At 34.4% G+C, this 26218-nt stretch overlaps 1 protein-coding gene across 2 annotated transcripts in view; it reads left to right on the top strand.

Moving 5' to 3' along the window:
• TRDMT1 (tRNA aspartic acid methyltransferase 1) overlaps window positions 1-25972 on the top strand; it is a 56118-nt gene extending 30146 nt beyond the window's left edge. Inside the window, exons 3-11 of one of the 2 annotated variants that reach the window (XM_033100663.1) lie at window positions 4956-5032; window positions 6995-7066; window positions 7678-7743; window positions 8522-8591; window positions 8775-8858; window positions 10208-10551; window positions 12338-12395; window positions 13532-13661; window positions 20084-25972. In XM_033100663.1, the coding sequence (XP_032956554.1) occupies window positions 4995-5032; window positions 6995-7066; window positions 7678-7743; window positions 8522-8591; window positions 8775-8858; window positions 10208-10551; window positions 12338-12395; window positions 13532-13661; window positions 20084-20190 (969 nt within the window). In that variant the 5' untranslated portion in view covers window positions 4956-4994 and the 3' untranslated portion in view covers window positions 20191-25972. The remainder of the gene's footprint in view (window positions 1-4955; window positions 5033-6994; window positions 7067-7677; window positions 7744-8521; window positions 8592-8774; window positions 8859-10207; window positions 10552-12337; window positions 12396-13531; window positions 13662-20083) is intronic. The other variant, XM_033100662.1, reaches the window with a different exon arrangement.
• The last annotated feature ends 246 nt before the right edge of the window (window positions 25973-26218 follow it).

Raw genomic sequence — 26218 nt, 5'->3', positions numbered from 1 at the left:
TCTATCGATGGATTCCACCTTATGTTTAAAAAGGAATAGAAATTTAATGGAAAACTTACGAGTAATGGGAGGCTTCAGGGATGTTAAGCTTTGTAAAAGAACACATACTAATCATTTGAACATGTACTTTATGCAAGGCATTGAGCTTTTTGAGAGAAGTCAGATAGGACTAAGATAGTCTTTCTTTGCCTTTAAGAACTTGCTATTTAGTACAAAAGTTGAACTTGTCACCATTTTGTTTGGGACTCCTGATTGATTGTAGCATGAAAAAGATATTTCTACCCCCAAACTTTATTATCTTTCTTAATAGAAATAAGAAAAGAAGGGGAAAAAAAGGATGGAAAAACCATTATTAATTAAAATAGGATTTAGCCATAGGCCAAAACAAAAACTGTGAAGAATTAAGTGAAGTGCAGTGGAGATGGGACAAGATTGAATGAGGATGGCAAAATTGCACGCAAACCTCTGCATATCTTGTGCAGAATCAAGAAGGAAAGAATGGGAAGAGAGAAGACAAAATATACCAAGCAATTGTTTAAAGTCAGGAGAAGAGACATTTAAAAATCCAAATCACTAGGCTGAAAGGGTCATTGTAACTTCCACAGACTTTCTGCCCAACCTGAAAGCAAGAATGTGGATTAAGGACAGAGGCCCTGCGGGTTCTTCTGGAAACACTGTGGCCATAAAGTACCTCGGTAGATACAGCTGCCACTGTTTTATTTCGTCTTTTAGCAGACTCCTAGGATCGAGTAGCCTCCACTAAAAAGTGAATAATAATTAGAAAGGAACCAGTTAGAGGTGATGCTAAGATAGCATTTTTTAAAGGAGGTAAGAAACATTAAAAGCAGAATATACAACAGAAAAATTATGTGAAGAAGCAGAAGAAACTTCAGAGAAACACGTCTCTGGGAGCTTGAAGCATTTAAGATGGTATCTTCAAAACAAGAACTCAGATAAATATATACAATAGTTCAAAAAGCAATGAGGAGACAATACCTAAGTGGTTTGGAAAAGCACAACGGGAGAGATATGAAAGCATTATTATAGAAAGAAAAGTCATGTCAGAGCAAAAAGTAAAATGGATAATGTTGCAAACAGGGTCATGAAGGATGGAGCTTGAGCAAAATAAGCAAAATAAAGTGAAAAAGAATATGGATCAAGACCACAGAGCATTTATTGCAGAATACATGATAACTGCTAAAGACAAAGGTGATAATAACACATGACTCTGAAGAAGATGACAAAACAAAGGAATAAAAATGATTAACAGAAATAGATGAAAAAAATTCCTGAAATAAAACCTACAACAACTCATGAACTATAGTATCCCTGAGCCCTTAGTGAAAAAATGACTCAATGTAACTAAGCACGGGATGAATCAAAGTAGAGAACCCAGAAACGAAGCTGCCTTATTAGGAAAGAAGTCACGGTTAGGAAACAGGGTGAAAATGTAAATTTTTGCAGCGTAGGGATAATGTAATTGGAGTAGGAAGGGAAAGTGAGACTCGAAAAATATGTCTATTCTTTGAAAGATTAATGAAGCTATAGATTTTTAGGACATTATTTAATGTTATTGTCAGGAGCTGAGCTGGGGAAGACAACTGAGCTGTCGGGGGTTAGAGTAGCTGATTAAAGCAACAAAGCAGAATAAAAAGAGTGAAGCCTTACTCACTTACTGTGATGGTAAAAGCAAGTCTAAAAAGCAGAGGAAACGCAACACCCCATTTCGTTTCCCCATCTGACAGCATACTGGTGGAGAGTTGAGTGGATCAGCACAGATGTGGGGGTCAGCTTACTGTTGGGAGCCCCTGGAGTTGGGGGAAGGCTGGGACAGAAAAGTACCGGATGCTGGTCAGAGTGGGGAGAGGTATCTTCAAGGTTTCCCCCTGCTCCTGTAAGGAGGCCTTGGCAGAAATAGGTGGTGCCTGAAGGGAACCTCTGCCCACGGCCTCAGATAGAGAGACCTGGGGATGCAATTATGTGAAGAGCATGACTGGCTGGGGGCCTCAGACCTGGACTGCAGCTGCCCTCAGAGCCTGAGATGTGTGAGTTCTGCACCAAGTCTGGGTGGAGAGGGTATCTTCCCCAGTGAAGTTTTTACTCTTCCGGGCAAAGCCTTGTAATTGCCTATAGTCAGGTCTGAAAAAATCACATACAGGTTTTTAACCAGCAGCAGGACAGCTCAGTTATAAAGATAACTAGTAACAACACTAAAATCTGTAATTTCTCTAGATAGAAAATGGGAAATTACTAGTCACTACTATATAAACTTTATGTGAGCAGAAACCTTACCTAGTTTGTTCATTCTTGTTTTCCCAGACTTAGCACAATGTCTGGCCTATAGTAGATACTCCGAAATCGTGGTGGATTAATTTATAAACACTGTTTAATGAACGACATATTGTGCCTAAACAATGGACAAGTACGAGGCAAATGTCAGCAAAGGCTAATGCGTTTCAGAATTAATGTTAGATAAGATGGATTTCAAGGAAAAATCACTTAAGAGTCATCGGAAGTTACTTTACCATGATGATTAGTACAGTCCTCAAGAAAGATTTGATTGTCATGAATATTCATGTACAAAGTCACATCAGAGTTCATAGGGCAGGAAATGGTAGGAAATACCTACTCCGTAAATGGTTTTGAGTACCCACTATATGCCACAAAACAGGAAAACCATTGTCTTAGGAATATAAACTCAGTAATTCTGAGTAAAATATGACCAAATAGATCAAAAGCACATTAAAAGAATAGCATTGCATAACCAAAATGAACTTTGTTTTGGGAATGCAAAAGTAGTTGAGTATTTAGGAATTCTATTAATATTATTTAACATAGTAGTAATTGGAAAGAGCCAAACTATATGTTAGAAAACATTTGACAAAATGTAGTGTCTTTCTGATTGTTTTCAATCATTCTTAATAAAATTAGAACAAATGAATATTACCACAATATTATCACTTACCATATAAGTGATATATATGTCACTTACTGGCTTAATATGTGCATGCACGTGTGTATGTTTATATTTGTGTTTAAACCCATGCACACACATAGATACATATCTCCAAATCTAGTAACATGCTAACTGGTAAACCTTTAAAGGCATTCTCATTAAAATAATGAATAAGACCAGGATGTTCACCTTTGGCACTGTTATTTAATATTGTTGTGGATATTAGCTAATGCACTCAGACAAGAGAAATAGTGTATAAATATTAAGGAGGATTCTAAAGAATAATTGTATGTGCCTGGAAAACACCAAATGGCTAAAAATAGTATGAGAAACTATTAGTGTAGTTAATAGTAAGCTAAAAGTAATATGAGGAACAATTAGTGCATTTAATAAGGAGGCTGGTTACAAAAAATATGACAACCACTAGCTTACTACATGCAAACAAAACACTTGAAACCTATGTAATTTTACTAACCATTGTCACCCCAATACATTTTAATAAAAAAAAAGTTAGTAAATATAATTGAAGAAAGTTTTTTTTTTTAAAGTAGCAATGCAAAAGTTATAAACATTGAGAAATAAACTTAATGAGAAATCTGCATGACCCACATGGGAAAAAAAGGGATTTGAAAAATGGAAACATATTGTGGTTTAGGATAGGATGACAGAATATTGTATAAAATTTAGTTCTCTTTAGATTAACTATAAATTCATTACAATTGTCAAAATTTGTTGTTTTCTACTCTTTGGGTTTCTTCTAAAAGTTTAAATGAAAATTAAGTGTAAGAATAGCTAGGAAACTTTCTGAGAAAAGAAGGAATAAAGCAAGTAGGGGGACAAATAAAACTGCCTATCAACATGTGATAAACACTGCTACCACAGAGTTAATCTAATATTGTATGAAAGCAATGATGTTTTTATTAACTTGTATGGCCAGGTTATGGAAAAAGAATAGATTTCCGTCAGCTCTAAAATGTCAGAGTACAGTTGACTCAAGCAACGTGGGAGTCGGGCACCAGCCCAATTTCATTTTACATACATGTCGTAAACTGCCTAAAAGGCCTGCGATGCTAAAATGATAGACATGTACATTCAAATTTTCAACACAATGGAGACAACTGATATATTTCCCCAGTTAACTCACATTTTACACAACTCAGAATAAAGCTTTTCCTGTTTTATTCATATACTTGTACTTCTTAGAAATATGTCATAATTAGGAAGATTGTGATTCTGGGCTGATTGCTTTACATTTCTGGCTAAAAATGCGCACTAACAGTGCTTCATGAGAACTGACACACCCATCATTCGATCTTCTGATGTATAAAACAGGAGGGAAATAGCACATTTTTCAACTCCTTAGCTCAGTAGGGATTATTTTGATTCATCTACAATCATTTGAACTTCTTTGACCACACACAACTGTAAAACAGTATAATAATTGTGGATATCTGAGAATGGGACCTTTTTCCATTTGGTGATATAGTAACAGAGACATACATGAAAGGAATGGCGACTGGTCAGTACATCACATTTCCTAAATAAAAAATATTATTGAGAGTGAGGTGTTTAAAAATTTCCTAGATCCTAGCCTGAAAATTGTTAATTATAAAATAAAGTTCTCCATGTTTGACTCCAGAAAACATAACAGTGTGAGACCTTAGATATCACAGAGACGTGAAATGCAAAGGATCCAGGACACTAGTGTCCCAGCTCTGCATTGGCTGGCTCTGGGACTCGGGCAAAGTCACTTCATTTTTCATAGCGGCAGTTTTGCTTCACTTCCTTCCCAAGATTGCTTTGAAGAGTTAGTTTTACTGAAGTTGATTTGAAAAGTATTAAGTGTTATGTAAAGTAAACATTTACATGTTGTAAGTAAAACTATTAAGTGTTACAGTTTCTGATATATTCAGTTATACTTAGTTACCATTTTTCTTTCTTTCCCATTCTATGCATGTTTTTACATTCTTTTCTTTCCCCCCACGTGTTCATTCTTTAGGGTATTGCCCTAGAAGAGTTTGACAGGTTATCTTTCAATATGATTTTAATGAGCCCTCCCTGTCAGCCGTTCACAAGGTATGTATAATGAATATTTCTCTGTTGAGAAAGAGGACTTTTGAAGGTCTCATTAAATCAAACCATAGCATAGTTTTGAGCATGGACACTTTGAAGTCTATCAGCTGCATGTTCATAGTTTTGAAATGTTTCATAAATAATTCCTTTTATCTACTCGTATTTATAATCCAGTATTAATCATGAAGGAAATCATAATTACTGCCACATGAGCAAAGTAATTTGATCAATAGTAGATATGCAGAGACTATATGGGACCTCTTTTGTATCCACCTAAGATGCAATCATGTGCTGCTTTATGATGGGGATACCTTCTAAGAAATGCAACATTAGGGCTATTTCGTTGTACGCACATCCTAGAGTGCACTTACACAAACCTGGATGGTCTAGCCTACCACACACCCAGGCTCTATGGTAGAGCCTGTTGCTCCTAGGCTGCAAGTCTGTACAGCATGTAACCGCTGAATACTGGAGGCCACTGCAACTCAATGGTAAGTATTTGTGTATCTAAACATATGTAAACATAGAAAAGGCACAGTAAAAATGTGGTATAAAAGGTAAAAAATGGTACACCTGTATAGGGCACTTACCATGAATGGAGCTTGCAGGACTGGACGGTGCTCTGGGTGAGTCAGTGAGCGAGTGGGGAGTGAACGTGAAGGCCTGGGACGTGACTGCACACGGCTGTAGGTTTTATACACACTGTACATCAGGCTGTACACTCCATTTATAAAACAACACGAGATTGAATCAAACAGCAGAAAATGATGCAATCTCTAAGATGCGGTGAACGGAAATACAAGGCTGCTGCCAGCATAACATGACAATGCTGTGTTACAGCACACATTTTTTTTAATAACTAGAAAGAGTGCACTCTAAAATAATGACAAAAAGTATAGTATAGTAAATACATAAACCAGTATTTAACCAATGTAATCGTTTATTGTCATGATCAACTATTAGGTACTGTACATAATTTCCTGTGCTGTGCTTTTACGTGACTGACGGCGCAGTAAGTTTGTTTACACCTGCATCAGCACAGACACGTGAGTGATGCATTGCGCTACGACGTTGTGGCGGCCACGTCACTAGGCGATAGGAAGTTTTCAGCTCCATTATAATCTTATGCTGAGAGTAGGAGCAGTAACTGATTCTGCAGCACCATAATTGTTTGGAACGCTGAAAGGAAAGGGCCAGGATGAGAAGAACCCAACATTTCTGAGGAATGTGTTCAAATCCATTCTTATCTCCCATCCAAGTCTCAGGTCCACTGATGGTTTTGGCCCGGCTGTCAGGTATGAGGAAACTGACAAATGTTACCAAGTAACTTATTTAAGACTCTGAGGCTAATAAGTAGTAAGGTCCTTTTGTTTCTACTTCTCAGGTCCAATCCAAGTCTTCCTTTCTGCTTCTTAATTGATCAGGTGGAATCTTACTTGTTAGATCTAGTTGCTAGTTCACATGCTGCCTGTTGCTCCTGTTTGTAGAATCAAGCCGTCAGCTTAGGTCTCTCCTAGTGTTTACATGGGACAGGACTGTCCTCAGTCTTATTACTTTGATCTGCTCAGATGGTGATTAGTCATGAACGCCATCAGCTCTACGTTGCCCCTACCCAACGAGTTCATTCATCAGAGCTTTTGTCTCATCTGGGGCAGAGCAAAAGGTGTCATCAGCCGTGTGTGTGTGTGTGCGCGCGCGTGTGTGTCCTAATCCAAGTGATTTTAAGAGGGTAATTGATTTTATTCTTTAACTTCTTTTGCTTTGCCTCATGTAAGCTATTTGACATACTGTTTTGTAAAAATAAATTTTAAGTGTTTATTACATAGGCAAGCCTTTTCTTCTTTTACATTAAGTGTTAAAAACCTTACTAGTTTTAATTCACTTGGTTTTGACTGTTTAAAAGTTATTTGATATCTTTATGGAAAATTCTTGATAAATGTATTTGTGCTTTCTCTATCCCTTTAGAATTGGTCTTCAAGGTGATGTGACTGATCCAAGGACGAGTAGCTTCTTATATATTCTAGACATTCTCCCAAGGTAAAACCTGAGATTCCTGTACTAGCTTACCATAAATTTAAAAACTGGATCTGCAAGAATGTGATGTTGGTCATTTTGTACGGATGAGCAGTGTATACATTTCTCCTGGTGCACGTCATTTATCTTCTTCTGCCATGACTAATAGAATAAATGCAAGTGTTTGCTGATTCCACGGTTGCCACTACAGTGAGTGACAGGGAATTACGGCCTGATAGGTAAATTCTGTTGCCTCTGCCCATAGTATTACTGCAGAGGAAGCTAAAGTTAGTGAATACTGTTGCCATGGCCTGGAAACTCATGCTAACCCTGGAATCCGCCATTCTGTGTAAATGGCAGCCCCTCGAGCTGTGCAGTGCAGAGGCTCTGCGTGAACCCATGTTTTGAGATAATGGAAATTAGCATTTCAGCTGTTAACTTCATCAGGTGTACCATGTTTATGGGGAAAAATGAATAAAGTCTGTGTTGTCTCCATCTCTAATAAAGTTATTTTATATAAAAAAGAGAGGTCCGAAAACTACTTATTTCCCACAAGTAAGGAGTTTCTTTACTTCTTACTTCTTCGTAATGAGATGTTTGGGATTCCATTTGTTTTTGTTTTTCTTTTTTTTTAGATTACAAAAATTACCGAAGTATATTCTGTTAGAAAATGTTAAAGGTTTTGAAATATCTTCTACAAGGTAAAAAATGTATTTGTCTTGTGTTCGTCTTAGACTTAGTATATTTTGTAGTAGGAACTGTTGTGAAATAAAGATCTGAAACACCTACATTCTGACGTTTTATATATGTTACATATTTTATTCATTAATATGATTTTGACTAATTATTAATGTAAAGTATCACAAAGTTAGGTTCAACTCATTCTCTTCCGTTTTGATATGTTTGAATGTTTCCAGAATGAGCACTCATTTTAATCAGAAAGGTATTTCTCAATTGCAGTTGCTTATATTGTTGCCTATTTCTTTAGACGTTGGAATGTTTTCAGTAAGACTTGGTTCTGTGGACGGGCATTTTCTGTCCTACAGTGAGATGGAAGAAGCAAGCCCTGTGTCAGGACCCTTTCAGATGGTAGCCCAGCTAGAGAGAAAGCATCGGTGTTCTTGATTCAGCTGCTGTCTGTAACAGTGTTTGCCCATCTGACTTGCTATTGGTCGTTCTAGTTCCCATAGCAGATTTGTCATCAGTAGATTAGTGATTGTAACTCTCACCAATTTGGATAAATTATCTGACAGCTTTATTTATTTATAATAGAAAGTATTTCTGTCTTTTTTTGAGAAATGTAATTTCTCAAGTTCTGGACTTAAAGACCTAGGATCATTCTCTTTCTAAACAACTTGAGTGGAGATACAGTTTTCAGTTAAGATGAAGTTTTATGTATATTTTGTATAAGAGCCCTATTTCCAACTGTAGAGTGAAATCTTTTCCTTTTTTTTTCCCCTTTTATTTTTGTTTTTTCAGAGACCTGTTAATACAAACGATAGAAAATTGCGGCTTTCAGTACCAAGAATTTCTGTTATCTCCAACCTCTGTAGGTACAAATCAGCAATTTAAGAAGTTTAAGAATTTGCTATTTTTTTTTACAAATCAGTAACAATATTTTTTCTGTCAGAAGCTAAAGGTATACATGTATGAATTTCTCTACTCAGTGCTAACCGTTGATACAGAGCTCTTTAATTTCCTATAGGAACTAACTGCTCTGGTTTCCTTGCAGCTTGGTATTCCAAATTCAAGGCTACGGTATTTCCTGATTGCAAAGCTTCAGTCAGAGCCATTACCTTTTCAAGTCCCTGGTCAGGTATTGTCGTTGTTGTTGTTGTTGCTGTTGTCATCCTTATTATAATTTATCTATTGTAAATATATATCAGCCTGCTGATTTATTTCAAGAACTACTTTGTGGAAGTTTGTGTGTATCTTATGAAGCTTACAGTATAGACCGTGCCCTAGCTCTATCCCATAGGCCTTTTTCTTATCCTCTTATTGCTTTAAACACAACAAAAACTAAACAAAAAACAAAAACGTTTCTTTCATAATTAGAAAAAAAATAAGTTGAAACTAAAAAGAAAAAAAAAAAACTTTACCTTTAGTGCTGTTATACTCCTGTTCCCCCTATGATTTACCTTCTGACAGTTGACTATTTTGCATCTATCATTTTCTCCTCCAATACAATCCATGGACTACTTTTGATAAAATTCAGTTATGCTATCTGAAAAATGGCTTAAGGGTATTTTAACACATTGGTTACATTTTCTTTGAAGTCAGTGCTATTTAGCCTTAATCAATTAAAATATAGTAATGGTTACTACAAACTAGAATAAAATGCTCAGTTGCCATAGATAGGATCTCTAATTACGCAAGCAAAGTTGTGTATGCTTCTGTCAGAAATTGGTCTGAATCAGAGAGTTGCAGTGGTTCAGTGAAGCTCCCTGTGACCATCATGGGTAAGAACTCAAAGCCATTTCCTACTGTCAGCGTCAGTAGTGTCATTTGAATCCCCTGCAATACAACACCAATGCATCTCCCTTTCCACAGCGGGCACTTCCAGAAGCAGTGTATAAAATATATTAACAAATTAATTAAAAATGCCTGGAACTATTTTTTGTTTTTACAAAGTAGGACTTCATCCATGGTTGCATATTTTGCAGGAACAAGTTTTTCCTGTGGGACTCAGGAATAGAAATAACCTTTGAGGGTGAAAGCTGCTTTTCTTTTTTTAATTACTAGTTTTCATTTAGATCATGGGTATATTCTAGTTTTTCTTTTTTAATGATGGGGTATGGCAGACTTTGGGGTGTGATGCAAAACACATTTTCTAGAAATGTTAATGTTGCTTTCTAAACTTTTTTTCCACTAATGAGGCTCTACGTATATACAATACACTTCCTATTACTTTGTTGAATGTTTGTATTAAATACAGAAAGCCTTAACTCCATGAAATAAATTGCCTGTAGCCAGATGACACTACAGATATATGATGAATAGCTTGTAATAACTTGTGTAAATACACGTAAACCACAGTTTTTATATTTTTAATGACAACTTTATAAAAACTAAAGAGATATTTTGCATAATGTTGAATGGACATTGTTAATTTGTTTTTTATTTTTAAAAGCTTTTGACAGTTTGTGTATTTTTACTTAATGCCAGGTGCTGATGGAATTCCCCACAATTGAATCTGAACATCTACAAAAACCTGCAATAGATGTAGAAAATAAAATTGAAGGAAAGAAAATTGGACCAAATGTTTGCTTTACTAGCAGCAAACAATGTTCTGGAAAAGAAGCCATTCTTTATAAGCTTGAAACTGCAGAAGAAATTGACCGGAAACATCAACAGGACAGTGATCTCTCTGTGCAGATGCTAAGAGATTTTCTTGAAGATGACATTGACCTGAATCAGTACTTTTTACCACCAAAGTCATTGCTGCGATATGCTCTTTTATTAGATATTGTAAAGCCCACTTGCAGAAGGTCCATGTGCTTTACGAAAGGGTAGGTTTTAAAGAGATTCTTCTATTCGTGGTATATCCAAAATAACCAGGTTTTTATACCTATTGTTTCTTTTAGTTCTTCACAAAACAAGGAGCATTTTATAAAATGTTTCTGCTAGAATGATTGTTTTAACCCTTAATTGCCTGCTTTCGTGTTCTAATAGAATGCACGAGTGAAAATTCCTTCTGGCAAAACATTATGTGTACAACCCACAAAAGTGCTCATAAAACACGATGCCATTTGTTTGGTGACCTTCACAGAAGCTTAATTACCCGTGGTGGAAACAGGGTTTCTATAAATGGTGAATTGCTCATTTTTTAGCACCTTGCTTTTTATGGCACGTCAGACCTCAAAAATTTATATCCACTCTCATGATCAATGTATAAGAAGAAATTAAATTTTAATATCAAGATACAAAATTGATTCATCTGGCACATGTTGGAGCACATTTAAATTTTACTCTGTTTTAAATAAGTAATCTATTCTCATGGTTCAGAATGTAAAAGGTACTAATACTATAAGACTCCCTTCTTTTACTGGTTAACCTTGGATTATTTCTTCAATATATATTTCATCAACTTTTTTAAAACCTAGAAAGGGGGAGAAAATTAGGCCTTTCCAGAAAATTTTGTAAAAATCTCTGACTCAGCTTTGTTAATGCCACTCAACCTCGTTTGATAAGTAGTTGTATGATCTGAAACTTCAAGCCTTTTTACCTACTAGCTAGCTATCTTGCAAAAGGCACTACGTCCCTGATACAGTCACACCAGACTCGTTTTGATTTTATCACACTTTGCCCTTGTACTTTCAGGAACACAGGTTTATTGCCTTCTATTACCTTAAAAGACTTCTCTCGGCTGTTGTCTATTTCCAAGTCCAATTATAAAGATGGTATAAAAGAAGCCATATTGTAAAGTCTGTTTTAGTGTAGATTATATAAACATACATATATACGTGTGTGTGTGTATATATATATATATATATACGCATACATGTATATATATATGTATTTATATACATGTATATATGATATATGAGAAAACAATTAGAAAAAAAATTTTCCCTAGTGTGACTTACTCCAATTTATACTTTAAATAGCTCTATTAGGAAAAAAGATACTGCTAATATGTTGAACAGCCAGCATGGTGATGATCTTACGAAACAAATGTTACTAATACCTTTCTGAGTGTTTTATAATTTCCAATACCATTTTTTATACAATGGTCTCATTGTTTTATGAAAAGAGTAAAAACGTACTGTGTTACAGTAAGAGGCAGGTGCACATTCTGTGGGCCCGTGTTTGCCCCTGGGTCCTGGAAAGTAGGGTTTTGTGTCCAGGAGAAGAAATGATTCTGGCTTTATACAAAAGAGTAGCAATTTATTTTTACCTACATAGTATTTGAGTTAATATAGCAGGGATGCAAATATTGAACAGTATTATATTTGAATATTAAATTGTAATAAGTACATACTTACTAATGATGAACATTTAAAAAAATGACAGTACAAAGAAATGACAATTGATAATCTTTACTTCAAAATAGTATTTACACAACTCAGAAAACTATGCCAAGTTTAGTGTCTGAGAAATTTAAATAGAATGATCTTATGTTTTTTACCTAGTAATTAGTAATTTTTCAGTTACAAAGCATGTGTATGTGACATTATCTAGACTATTTCAGAAGGATATAATTATGTAGCTGATTAATTTATTCAGGAAATATTTAAGAAATTTAGTATTAACAAATACATGAGATGCTGTATAATGTTCGTGTTAATTTTTCAGTTACGGAAGGTACATAGAAGGGACAGGATCTGTGTTACAGACTGCAGAGGATGTGCAGGTACTATGCGAGCTTTAGAACTAAGTTATTTGAAAATAATTTTAAATAAAACTATCTTTAATATTTAAAATTTGCGAATGTTAAAATAATTTTACATGTTCCGTTAAGAAATGAATATATATAATTCACTCATATTTGTATTCATATACAGTAATTCTTTACTCTAGAATACTTTCTTTTTCTTGTTACATATGAGTTTATGTACAAAGAATGTTCCATGTTTTTATTTCCTTTTTATTCTTACCTTTTGTGTTTTTTTATTCCATAAAGAGTAAATTGATATGTAGTGTACAATAGTTAATTTCTCTAAAATTATGCACATATATTTTAATATTGGAGCACATGTTATAAAACTGCCGTTTAGGAAAAGAACTCTATGTTTTAGCAAGACTTTTTATTACTACTTCAGTTATAAACTCTTCATGGCATCATGGTTGAATATAAGCTTGATAATAGTGCAAGTTTTATACTTCAGAATAAGTCTGAAGTGAAATCACATTATCTTTTTTACTGATTTAAACTCTTACTATTAATAAAATTTACCCATGGTAAAAATCCTATCAGAGGCAAATGAATGTCTATATTTGAGAAATCATATTTACTAAATATTTTATCATTTTAAGAAAATAATTTGATGAAATTAATCATAAACAGTAAATATTTTAATGATCTACTTGTTAGCATTGCAAAACTGACTACATTGATTGATCAAGTTTCTTTTTATGCGTCTTTCACTGTATGTCTTTTGTTATATTGTCATTTATTGTTTATATTCTTATGATTTAATTTTTGAGGGATCAAAAATGACAATATCCTGTCAAAAATGACTGCAAGTATCCTGAACTGTTCAACATTAAGCTTTTGTTCATTTTCAAAGTTTACATTTCCGTTCATGAGCCAATGATAAAGTTTATCTCACAGAGACATTTTGCCCCGTCTGTGCATTGGCTGCCTTGTGTTACAGTAGACTATATATATATGTACATATATATATATATATATGTATATACAGACACATACACACACACACACACACACACAACTATTGTTTTTAAACTGTCTCACAATAGATGATCTTATCATAACAAATCTAGTTGCAATCTACTTTATCAGTTATTTTGGATGTTTTCTTACAGATTGAGAATATCTACAAATCCCTTACCAATTTGTCACAAGAAGAAAAGATAACAAAATTGTCAATGCTTAAACTTCGATATTTCACTCCTAAAGAAATAGCAAATCTCCTTGGATTTCCTCCAGATTTTGGTATGTGAGATATATTCAGACCTCTGCTTTTATTTATAAAAGGTCCCCAAATTCATTAGAGACTCATATATGTATTTTACGAAGAAACCCTTACTCAGGCAGATGGATGTAAGAAATCTTTTTCCTTTCCTGGTGGTGCAATTTTTGACATTTTTCTTCTCTTTCTATTTTCGTTTATAATCTGCTGCCATCCATTCCCTTCAGACTCACTTCTCTCCCTCCCTTTACTCCAGTAACTGTCCTGAGTGGTTTTCAGGGACACACGGCCAAATCAGCAATTTCTCACCTCTCCCCATGGATGGAAGCTAATAACATCTCTCTCCAGCTTATTTTCTTGCTTCTAGAATTCCTATTCTAATAATCCAACACTAGGTCACATGAAAGAATACCTTGTATTGTCTTTTTTTTTTTTAACAAAGAAATTAAAAGGCAATTGAGGAATTTAGTTATTCTTTTTTGTGTGAGGGGTTTATTCTCAAAGATGCATTCTTATCAATTATGTCCTTTATCCTGCCTTATAAGGTTTAAGTGGTGAAAAGAGAAGGTGGAGAGGTGGTCTAGGAAGGAGCTTTCCTAATGGAAAGAAAGGGTGACTCGGGAGCATAGATGCGAGAAGTGACCAAAAGTTAGGGGATCTGAAGCAGGAAATCTCAAGAATAAAAATGAAGATACAGTTACAGAGTAAGAAAGACCAAGTCCTAACTCTTTGCAGTGCAGGAACCCAGGGATCGTTCCTAGTAAGAGATGGACGGATTGCCTTTGCCTCTTAGAGCGTCTTCCTGACCCCACTCCTTGGTGCCTGAACTCTCGCTGGATGGACACCAGGAGTGTGTTAGGCGGGGAGGTGTGTCCCCAGTACCTGGCTCATGGCCCCATAGGGACAGACCTCCTTAACATGCTTCCAGGGCTAAACAAAGAGGAAATGTGTTTTTGATAACTCTGATTGGAGTTTGAAGAAAAATCAAACTTTGCTAATGTTGTTGTAATAGTAATACAGTTCTATTCTTGAAACACATAATGAGCTAAATAGATCGTGTTTTAAGTTTTAAATAGTGATGGATTTACCAATGAAGTTTTAGAACACATCCTTTTGTACGTTGGGAACAAAACTGCCGATAAGATTTGACTACACTCTTGGTAATGATTCTTCAAGTGTAGTCACAGCAACCAGGTTTATTTTGAACTCTCTGCCTTTTTCTTGGTGATCTCATTCAGTCACAGATATCATGCAGAGTGTTATTTAAGAAAAACACAGACTTTCTTTTTCTTAGTTTATGTCACAAAGTGAGTGAGAACGTCATAAAATAAATAAAGACCTGAAGGCTAAATTCGAGAATTTAATTCCCAGTCTGCTTTCCTTGTTCTTTTTTAGAACAATTAACCAAAAGTACTCTCCATGGTACTAAAGAGAGAAAAGAGATTTACTATCTGATAATTAATTCCTAGGTTTTATTTGAATGTTTGTTTTTACAAGTAGTAGTTACACTTTGGTAATATTGAAACTTAGCATGGACCCCAGAGTCCGACTGAGTTTGAATCCTAGCCCTGCCTTAACCACTCTCTGGCTTAGTTCACACATCTGTAAAATGGGAATAATTGCAGAATAATCAAATTCATAGAGTTGGTGTGACAGTTAGTATCTGTAAAATGTTTACACTCTATCTCACGTATACTGTAAAATTTCAGTGTCAGCTTTTATTTTTTTAATATCATGAACATTTATTTGCTTTTATAGCTTTTACTTCATAAATATGTTTTCTCATTATTTAAAATTTTTAGATGGGGAAGATAAGCTTTTTCAAAGCTCTCTGAAAATAATACACACACAAAATACATACACAAAAGCCTTTTTCATTGCTTGCCCTCCTTGTAAAATATGCGATATATTTGTGTAGTCAGGCTTGCCCTGATGTCACCACTGAGCAGTACTCTGACAGAACTGCCCTTCACATGTGCTTTTGACATTATTGACTCTGGGTCCAAAATAGGCATTGTTTGCGCTGCCTGTCCACTGGCAATAATAGATTTACATTGATTTTTCCATACATTCTGTCCTGGTTCCCTTTGTGACTCGTGGCATGCATTTGTGAAGTGACAGGCTTTGGAAGAGAGGAACACTAACCTGCACTTACTAAATGAAAGCTGCCAGCTTGGCTTTGTTTATTCTGTGTTTCTTTGTTTTTGAGGATTGTTATTATTTTTCATGTTCCTAAGTTTTTAAAAAGTCACCTTTAAAAAAATTACATAATTTTTCCCATAAGCTAGTTTAGATTTTAGTATCTGTACTCATACATAAAATATACATACATATATAATTTTTACAAATCTTGTTTGTTTTCAAACCTTTCTTCCCCTGTGATGGAATCTTAATATTGCAAAAGATCATTCCTGCCATGACCTAAAAGTCAGTAGATATATTTGTATTTCGGGGTGCATTGAACAAACTAATTGTTGAGATCACTAATATGCTTGCCTAAGACGTATTATCTTTACAATAGCACTTTTATGATCATGCTCAATTGCAAATATAGTTTTATTATGGTAATCGCTGTTATCTTACTGTAGTAAATATAATGTCAAGTTTTGATGAAGCAACTTTATCATAATCTGGTCCTCAAAAGTGTATGAAATTTTGCTATTCTTAATGTTCTTCAATTATTTTCTTAATTATCTAACTTGCTTTTCCTTTATATAATTGCTATGACAAAGGATACTACAGGATGTGAAATTCTAACATTGTAATTAATATTATAGTGTACACTCTTAGGCACAGACAATCTTTTATATTGATACAAGGCTGTGTTCCAGCAAATGCAGTGTCCGTGGGCCATTTTGTTTTGAGAATATAGTGAATAGAAGTCCGCCATGAGAAAGTCAATTTGTGGAATCAGAATATTAAAAACAACTGTAAGGAACTTGTATCCAAAATATATAAAGAACTCTTACAACTCAACAATAAAAAAACAAATGATCTAATTTAAAAAATAGGCAAAGGATTTGAGTAGACATTTCTCCAAAGAAGATAGACAAATGGCCAATAAGCACATGACAAGATGTTCAACATCGTCAGTTATGAGGGAAATATAAATCAAAACCACAAGAGATACCATTTCACAAAAAAGCAAACAGTACATGTTGACAAAGGTGTAGAGAATAGGGTCCCTGTATACTTCTAATAGGAATATCAAATGGTACAGCTGCTTTGGAAAACAGTCTGGCAGTTCCTCGAATGTTAGACGTAGAGTTCCTGTATGACCCAGCAATTTTAGAACTAGATGCACATCAAAGAGAATTGAAAACAAATGTCCACACAAAAACTTATATATGATGTTCATATCAGCATTATTCATAATAATCAAAGAGTAGAAACAACCCAAACTTCTGTTAAAGGATGAATGGATAAATGAAATGTGGTATATCCATATAATAGAATGCTATTTGGCTATGAAGAGGAGTGAAGTATTGGTACATGCTATAACATCAATGAACCTTGAAAACATCATGCTAAGTGAAAGAAGCCAGAAACAAAAGTAGTATATTTCATGGTCCCATTATATAAAATGTTCATAATTGGCAAAGCCATAGAAACAGAAAGTAGATTACTAGTTGAGGGGCAGGGAGGGGAAATAGGGAGTGATGGGTACTGGCTTTTTTTTTTATATTGAGGTACAATTGACTATAATATTGTGTTAGTTTCAGGTGTGTAATATAATGATTGGATATTTGTATACATTGTGAAATAATCACCACAGTAAGTCTAGTTAACATCTCTCACTATACGTACTTACAAAATGTTTTTCTTGTGATGAAGACTTTTAAGATCTACTCCCTTAGCAACTTTCAAATGTGGAATACAGTATTATTAACTGTAGTCACCAAACTGTTCATAAGATCTCCATGACATTTATTTATAACTGGAATTTTGTACCTTTTGAACCCTTTCACTCATTTTGCCCCCCACCAATCTGTTCTCTGTATGAATGAGCTTGTTTTTTTGTTGTTGCTTGTTTGCTTTGTTTTTTTAGATTGCACATATAAGATCACGTGGTATTTGTCTTTGTCTGACTTACTTCACTTAAGCATAATGCTCTCACCCTCCATTTATATTGTTACACATGACAAGATTTCATTGTTTTTATGGCTGAATAGTATTCCATAGTGTGTGTGTGTGTGTGTGTGTGTGTGTGTGTGTGTGTGTGTGTACCACATTTTCTTTGTCCATTCATCCATTGGTGAACGCTTAGGTTGTTTCCATGTCTTGGCTACTGTAAATAATGCTACAGTGAACATGGAAGGGCATATATCTTTTCTAATTAGTGTTTATTTTTAATGTATAAATACCCAAAAGTGAAATTACTAGATCAAATGGTAGTTTGATATTTTAAATTTTTTGAAGAACTTCCATACTCTTTCCATGTTGGCTGAATCAATTTGCATTCCCGTCAACAGTGCACAGGGTTCCCTTTCCATGTCCTCACTAACACTTGTTATTTTTTATCTTTTTCATAACAGTCATTCTAACAGATGTGAGATAATATCTCATTGTGGTTTTGATTTGCATTCCCCAATGATTAGTGATGTTGAACATCTTTTCATGTGCCTGTTGGCCATTTTTATGTTTTCTTTGGAAAAATGTCTATTCAGATCCTCTGACAGTCTTTTAATTGAATTGTTTGGGGTTTTTCTTGCTATTGAGTTATGTGAGTTCTTTATATATTTTGAATATTAACCCTTTATCAGATACCTGATTTGCAAATATTTTTTCCCCCTTAGTAGGTTGCCTTTTCATTTTGTTGATTATTTTTTTTGCTGTACAGAAGCTTTTTAGTTTGATGTAGTCCTACTTGTTCATTCTTGCTTTTGTTGTCTTTGCATCTGAAAAGAGTCAGATACAAAAAATCATCCATCAGACCTATGCCAAGGAGATTCCCACCTATGTTTTCTTCCAGGAGTTTTATGGTTTCAGGTCTTATTTTCAAATCTTTAATCCATTTTGAATTAATTTTTGTGCATGGTGTAAGATAGTAGTCTAGTTTCATTCTTTGGTATGTATCTGTTCAGTTTTTCCAACACCATTAATTGAAAAAACTGTCCTTTCCCATTTTATATTGCTTCCTTTGTTGTAAGTTAATTGACCATATACATATGGGTTTATTTCTGGGTGCTCTATTGTGTTCTGTTGATCAATGAGTCTGTTTTTACGCCAATACCATACTATTTTGATTACTACAGCTTGTAATATATTAATAGTTTGAAATCAGGGAGTATGATGCATCCATCTTTGTTCTTTCTCAGGATTGTTTTTGCTATTTTGGGTCTTCTGTGGTTCCAAATGAATTTTAGGATTGTATGTTCTATTTCTGTAAAAATAGCCATTAGAAATTTTTTAGATATTTCATTGAATCTGTAGATTGGTTTTCATAATATGGACATTTTAACAATATTAATTCTTCGAATCCATGAGCACAGAATATCTTCACATTTATTTGTGTCTTCAGTTTCTTTTATTAGTGTCTCATAGTTTTCAATGTCTAGGTCTTTTACTTCCTTGGTCAAATTTATTCCTAGGTGTTTTATTTTTCTCGATGCACTTGTAAATGGAATTGTTTTGTTAATTTATCTTTCTGATAGTTCATTATTAGTGTGTAGAAACAAAACATTTTTGTATATTAATTTTGTATCTGCAACTTTACTGAATTTATTAGTTCTAACACTTTTGGTTGAGTTGTTTGGGGTTTTTGTATACAATATCATGTCATCTACAAATAGCGATTGTTTTACTTCTCCTTTTCCAATTTGGACGCCTTTTGTTTTATTTTTTTTCTTGCCTAATTGCTCTTGCTTGGACTTCCAATATTATTTTGAATAAAAGTGGGGAGAGTGGGTATCCATATTTTAGAAGAAAGTTTTCAGTTTTTCACCATTGAGTATTGTGTTAACTGTGGGCCAGTTTTCTTTTTGAGGTAATGGAAATATTCTGGAATTAAATAGTGGAGATGTGTGCAAAATTCTGTGACTATACTAAAAATTACCGAATTGTGCATTTTAAAAGGTGAATTTCACAGTATGTGAATTATATCTTCATAAATCTGTTGTTAAATAAAACTGTGGCTAGCCACTGCTTTTCCTAAAGTGCACTAATATACAGATTTCTGAGTTCTATGACTGTTATATGTATACCTGTGTGTGCACTGTGCATAATATGATATGAAATATGGTATAATAATATCACACTGTGTAGGCAATGTACTGGTATATACTCTTGGCTCCAAATTCCCATTTGTTAATGGAACTTCATGGAGACCTTAAGGACTTATTGATATAAATGCCTACTGTGCTCTTACTAAAGGATACATTTTTTTTTTAATCTCTGGAAATTATTACAAATGATTGTGTTATAAATTGTTATCTCTCTTTTCTAGGATTTCCTGAGAATATCACAGTGAAACAACGTTATCGTCTACTTGGAAATAGTCTCAACGTTCATGTAGTAGCTAAACTAATCAAAGTCCTACATGAGTACCTTTAAAATAACTCTGAAAGATGGCCACAGTATTCCTTCATATACAGATGGTAATACTGAAATTCTATTTTAAATTAATTTTTATGAAATTCAGCTAAATTAACACAGTCTTTCTTTAATGAGAAATTTGGATTTATCACAAAAATGCCAATATGTTTCCTTGAATTTATTTTCCTCCATTTTGTAAAGGGAAATTGTTGTTATGCTTTAGGTGAGCATATTTTCATATGATATTGTTAAATGTTTGTGTAAAATATTCTCTTTAAAACATGGTATAAATAAATTGAGAAACATTAGAATTTTAGTGTCTACATGACTATTTTATAAAGTGTCATGACAAGATAGGTGTAATGAACCTGAAAAGTTACATATTTTTGTGTTAATTAAAGAAGTTGCTTATGAATCTTATCATTTTACATTTGTTAGATGATTATTAGAATTCTAAAATGATGATTCTAATTCTAGCCTGATTCTATTATTGAATGTTTTACTTAATTTCAATCCTTTAAACATTCCTTTATTTTATCTAAACAAATGTTTATAATATTTTGAACCAAATTATCATCATTCACCTCATGCAACAGTCTGAAGAAAATGTGAGAAAAAGTCATTCTAAATTCTTGATTATTACCTCTGCATCCGGAAGCTACAGAATATGTAGGTGCACGTTATTTTTAATTCTACCTGTACTTGAAGGGCAAAACTTATAGTTCCTTCATTTGTGCATACTTCCCTTTAGTTTGCTGCTATCAGCGCTTGCTTTTGTCTTTCTTCTCAGCTTCTTGTTGTAAATTAAATGTGTCATCACATCATAATGTAGCGTGGGGTTAAAATTTTAGGGAGGAAACTCTGCCCTTTGATCCCATTTTTATGGCTATTCTGTCAATTAGCTTTTATAATTTTTAACTTTCTCTGTGTTTCCCTTTCAATAGTCTTCTTAGAATTAGGGTTTCTCATCAGACTAAGTCTTGCATCAGAAATCCTGTGGTTTTGATTTCAGTGATAAAAGCAAGTGATAAATGGTGGAGAAACGAAAAGAAATAAGACCAGAATTTATATAACAAAATTTTAATTCATATTTTTATTCTTAAAGAAAATCATTTGATGTGGAGAAATTAGAAGCGGTGCATTCCTGGTGGGAATGTCAAACAGTACAGCCACTGTAGAAAATAGATGATGATTCCTTAAAAAAAGCAATCTAGCAATTCCACTTCTGGGTATTATCCAAAAGAATCGAAAGTGGGGACTTGAACAGATATCTGTACACCAATGTTCATAGCAATATTATTCACAAGAGCCAAAAAGTGGGGGGAATAAACAACAAAATGCCCATCGGTGGAGGAATCGATAAACAAAATATGGTGTTTACCTACAGTGGAATGTTATTCAGAGATAAAAAGGACATTTTGACACATGCTACAACGTGGATGACCTTTGAAGACATTATGCTCAGTGAAATAAGCCATACACAAAAGGACAACTTTTGTATAATTCCACTTTTATGAGGTATGTAAAAGAATGCAGTTCATGGCTGCAGAAAGTAGGCTAGTGGTTACCAGGGCTTAGGGGACCTCAGGAATGAGAATTAGTATTCAATGGCTATAGAGTTTCTGTGTGGTGTTGTAAAAAAGTTCTGGAGATGGGTGATGGTGATGGTTGCAGAACCACTTGATGCCCCTGGATGGTATACTTAAAATGATTAAAATGGCAAATTTTATGTCATGTACATTTTACCACACAGACACGCAAACAATATTTCCCCACCACCATTTTTTTTCCAGAAGAACTCATAGATAAATATAGAAATGGGGCAGCTATAGGCCAATGCGTATATGTATCAACCATCACTGTCTACATTTTGTGTTTATTTAAAAGCATACCTTGTTACAAGTCTCATAAATTTTAGCATACATTCTGAAATTACTTTGGCATACTTTTACTAGGTTCTGTTCACTGCTGAAAGATTCTTACCAATAAGAAAGTTCGGTTTTACTATGTTTTTGCTGTAATTAATAGTTTTCTATGCCCCATTGAGCAATGTTACAAAAGTCAGTGTGTTGAGTTACAGTGCACTAACTATAAACACATGAAAGCTCCATGGAGATACTTGTTTACAAACTAGAAGATAGAATATTGCTTTGTGAAATATTTTAAATTATTGAAGTATATTCATGGGCAGATGGTAATTCTTGCCCTTAATTCATAATTGAAAAATACATGGTAGCAAGCATAAAGCTCACACCTTATAATTTACCAGTGTTATTTAATTAACATATATATACATGCACAATTAGTTTAGAAACTGTCATTTTATTGAATGTCCACTTTATGTTATTGGTAATAAATATGCATAAAATTTGTTCTGGAAATTTCAGATATTTGGACTTACTATGTATTTATTCAATATTTTGGAAAATATAGTCTCTTTTAAAAAGAACTGTATGTAATTAAATCTATGCCATTTCTAACAGTAAACTAATTTTTCATTCTCCTGTTAGCATCACTTGTGCTCTTTTAAATGCTTGTCAAATAACTTTAAGTTATTTATTAATCTGCTTCATATTTTTAGTAGATTTTTTTCAGACCCCAAAATAATGAATAAGGGATAATCAAATGAGCTAATACAAACAAAATGAATCATATTAAAAAATAATTTTGAAGAGATGGGTAGTCATCATAAGACAAATTGCAAAGGCTTGATAATCTTTCATGAGGTGCCCTCGTATAGGATTTTATTAATTTGTTTTGGATCCATATCCTCTCACCTTCTCAGGAAAATTACATTATTCTTCCTTCTCCCTCTTAAATATTCAAATGCACCATCTCAGTCATTCCTAGCATTTACTATGTTCAAATCTCCTCCATGATAAAAACAAGGACCAGTAGAAACCTTTCTAGATCCTGTATTCCTCTTTTATCGCTTCCCTTTCATAGCCAGATCTCTTAGAGTTTATCTAGAACTTATCTGCACTTATGCATCTCTTGTCTAACCCTTCCACTGCTCCAGTGTAACTTGGCCTTGGTCAAACTACCAAAAGAGCATTTACTGTTGTGATCGAGCTTCTCCGTGTGCCTGAGGTTTTCAGTCCTCGTCTTCCCCGACTTCTCAACAGTCCACGCTCCCTCTTTCTTGATACAGTTTTTTCTTTCACCTCGATGGCATCGTATTCTTTTATTATTTTTTTAATGAAAGTATATTTGACATATAATAGAATATTAATTTTAGGTGTACAAGATAATGATTAGACATCTCTATGGTAGCAGGCGACAGAGCCGAGTGACGGGAGGGCGTGGGTCACCGTGTCACTGAGGGATCCGCTGGGCCTCTTCACAGGATGCTGAACATGGTGTTCTGGCTGTTACATCAGACCTGCAGGGTGGGCAGCGCTCTGGGCCTGACGAGGTGAGAAAATGCCTCTGCCCACCAGCCAGCTTGCCCCACCTCACAAGATAGAGCCTTTTAAAAAGACAAAACTAATAGTTGAAATTTTGAAAGTTGAGGGACTACCCAGAACTTAAGTAATTAAGTAAATAAGTAAATAAATAAAATAAATTTTTAAAAGGGGGGGTAGTGGGTAGGATTCCTTAACAAAAATCACAATCTGTCTTTTGCTCCAATCTCAACCTCGTTTGGGTAAGAAGTTATTAAATTGGAGGCTTTTGAGGGTAGAGAAATGAAGCTGGGGACAAATGAAAACGGTTTGATTTTAGCGATAGCAGTCCAGAAGAAAGGAGCCACTGCTATGCCCACTAACCTCAAACCCAGACTGAAGGATGCAGCCTGCAGGCCAGCTGCTGTGTCTGCCTCCAAACTAAAATAGCTCGGGGTCCCCTTTTTGTTTTGTTAACTTTATAATTTAAAATAAAAATTCAGAATCAAGAGATTCCCAAATAAACCAGGATAACACAATAACGATCCACTTTTAAGCCCATGTAAAGTAGTTGAAGTGTGTTTTCCTAAGGTGGTTATATTATTGAAACGAATAACTTTTCATGACTTAGTCTTCAGCTTGGAACTATAACTATTTTAGGCTATCAGTTATAAACTCATTTACTAATAGCTTTGGACTTTGAAATTGAGTGAGGGTCATATTGTCTCAGCAGTTTTACGTAGCCTGTCATTGAACCCATTATATAATTTTTCAAGACAGCTTTGAACTTCCCTGGACTAGAACTCTCTTCCTCTCAACTTCTCATGTCAAAGTAGGCTGCATCCAACTATCATTATCAACTTCTTCCTGTGCATTTTTTTGATCCACCTCCATCCAGCCTGTTCTTTCTCCATTCATCATACTCACCAAGATGTCTAGTTAGTCCTATAATATTTCATTTGGGAATGTCCCTTTGCAAACTTTATTAAAAGGCAGAAAGAATTCTAAACATGTTCTTCAGTTTACACCAGCCAGCCTGTCTGCACCTTTTTCCCTCTCCTGTCATTCCTTCACTTTGCTACTAAAATTTTAAAACTTCAGTGTTTTAAAAATTTATTTCCCTAGGCTCTCTGTCTCTGTTTCTCTCTTTAGGACTTTGAAGAACATCTTCCATTAAGACACTTGTGCTCTTTAAAATCTTATGCAACCATGACCCAAACTATAGTCCTGGTTTTGTCTTGATTTGTGAATTATTTCTTTTTGAATTTATTTATTCAATAACCATGAGCATGTTGAAAGAACTTTTTTGACTTCCTATTCCCCAAGTTCTCAAATTAATTTGTTTTCTATTTACCATAGGGTGAATATAGGTTCTGAGTCTTATTTTCACCTACATCCAGCACTTACAACTCTTAAGTATACCATACTTGATTCCTAAAGCTTCCAGAATCTTATTTTTCTTACAAATATGAGTCTAGATATAAATTTCCCCAAAAACTAGATAATAGGAAGTTAATTGTCCCGTAGAACTCTTCTTTATAGCCCTAGATTGTTCTTATTTCTTTGCTTGTATGTACTATGGTTTCATTGTTTACTTCAAGCATTTGATTTGTATATTGTTTGCATTTTTATATCTATTCAAATCAGGGCAGATTTAAATCATGAGTGTAAATACAGAACATGTTTATTTAGCCGAGTTGGCTCTATAATCAGATAAGATCACAATCTCAAGAGTGTAAAGAGAGACAGAGAGGAGGGCAGAGGTTTGGAGCTGAACTCTTACCTGTTTCTGAAGATTCTGTTCTCAGGTCTCTCTACCCTTCATTGTTCAAGCCCTTTTTCTCAGAGATGTCACCCTTTCCTACAACTTCTACCGTTTTGCCCATGATACCCAGATGACTCCAGATCTGATATGACATTTTTCCTAAGCCCTATTCTATACTTTCCATGCGGGAACAATTTTAGCTTGAGTATCTTCCTGTCACATCAAATTTAACATATTTGCAAACAATGATCCTGCAGTCCAAAATCAGTTCCACTCCTGACTAACTTCAATATTTCTTTCTATGGTGCTGCTTCTGTCCCAATCTCCCAAGTTCAAACTCCGTCAGCCAAGATCATCTTCACCTTCTTTCTCACTCTAGTTCCACTTATCAGCTTCTGTAATAAAGTGGTCTTCACAAGAAGGCCTTCCTGGAACTATATTTATTTTAGGAAAACTGAAAAAAAGGCATTTTAAAGTCTCAAAACATACATGTATGTTTGCAATCATATTTGTATACTTGGCTAAACATGGCTATTTAACAAATTTGCGCCTTCTGAATTTAATGTGGCATGAATATTATTCTTACTAAAATAGTTATTTTGCTCACTTAGCTAGTTCTCACACAAATACAGTTAAATTTCACCCACCCACCCACCCACACACACACACACACACACATAGATGATTGAAAATATCTAGTGGAATGTGATATTCCTAATGTTGTAGGTATAAGCTGAGTGTGGTGTTTGAGAACTCATCATATGGATGAATAGACATTAAGCTGGATAGTTGCTATGATTTTAGTTGGTTTTAAATGAAAAATAGTCCATGTTTTAGAGAATGTAAACTTTTAGGAGAGCAAGAATTTTAATGTTTGTTGCTGCCTTCCCAGTGACTA

This window comes from Rhinolophus ferrumequinum (assembly GCF_004115265.2).
Source record: "Rhinolophus ferrumequinum isolate MPI-CBG mRhiFer1 chromosome 5 unlocalized genomic scaffold, mRhiFer1_v1.p scaffold_110_arrow_ctg1, whole genome shotgun sequence".
In the NCBI taxonomy this organism is placed as follows: domain Eukaryota; kingdom Metazoa; phylum Chordata; class Mammalia; order Chiroptera; family Rhinolophidae; genus Rhinolophus; species Rhinolophus ferrumequinum.
Note: the sequence above shows the minus strand (reverse complement) of the source record. Positions and strands in the feature narration are given on the sequence as shown.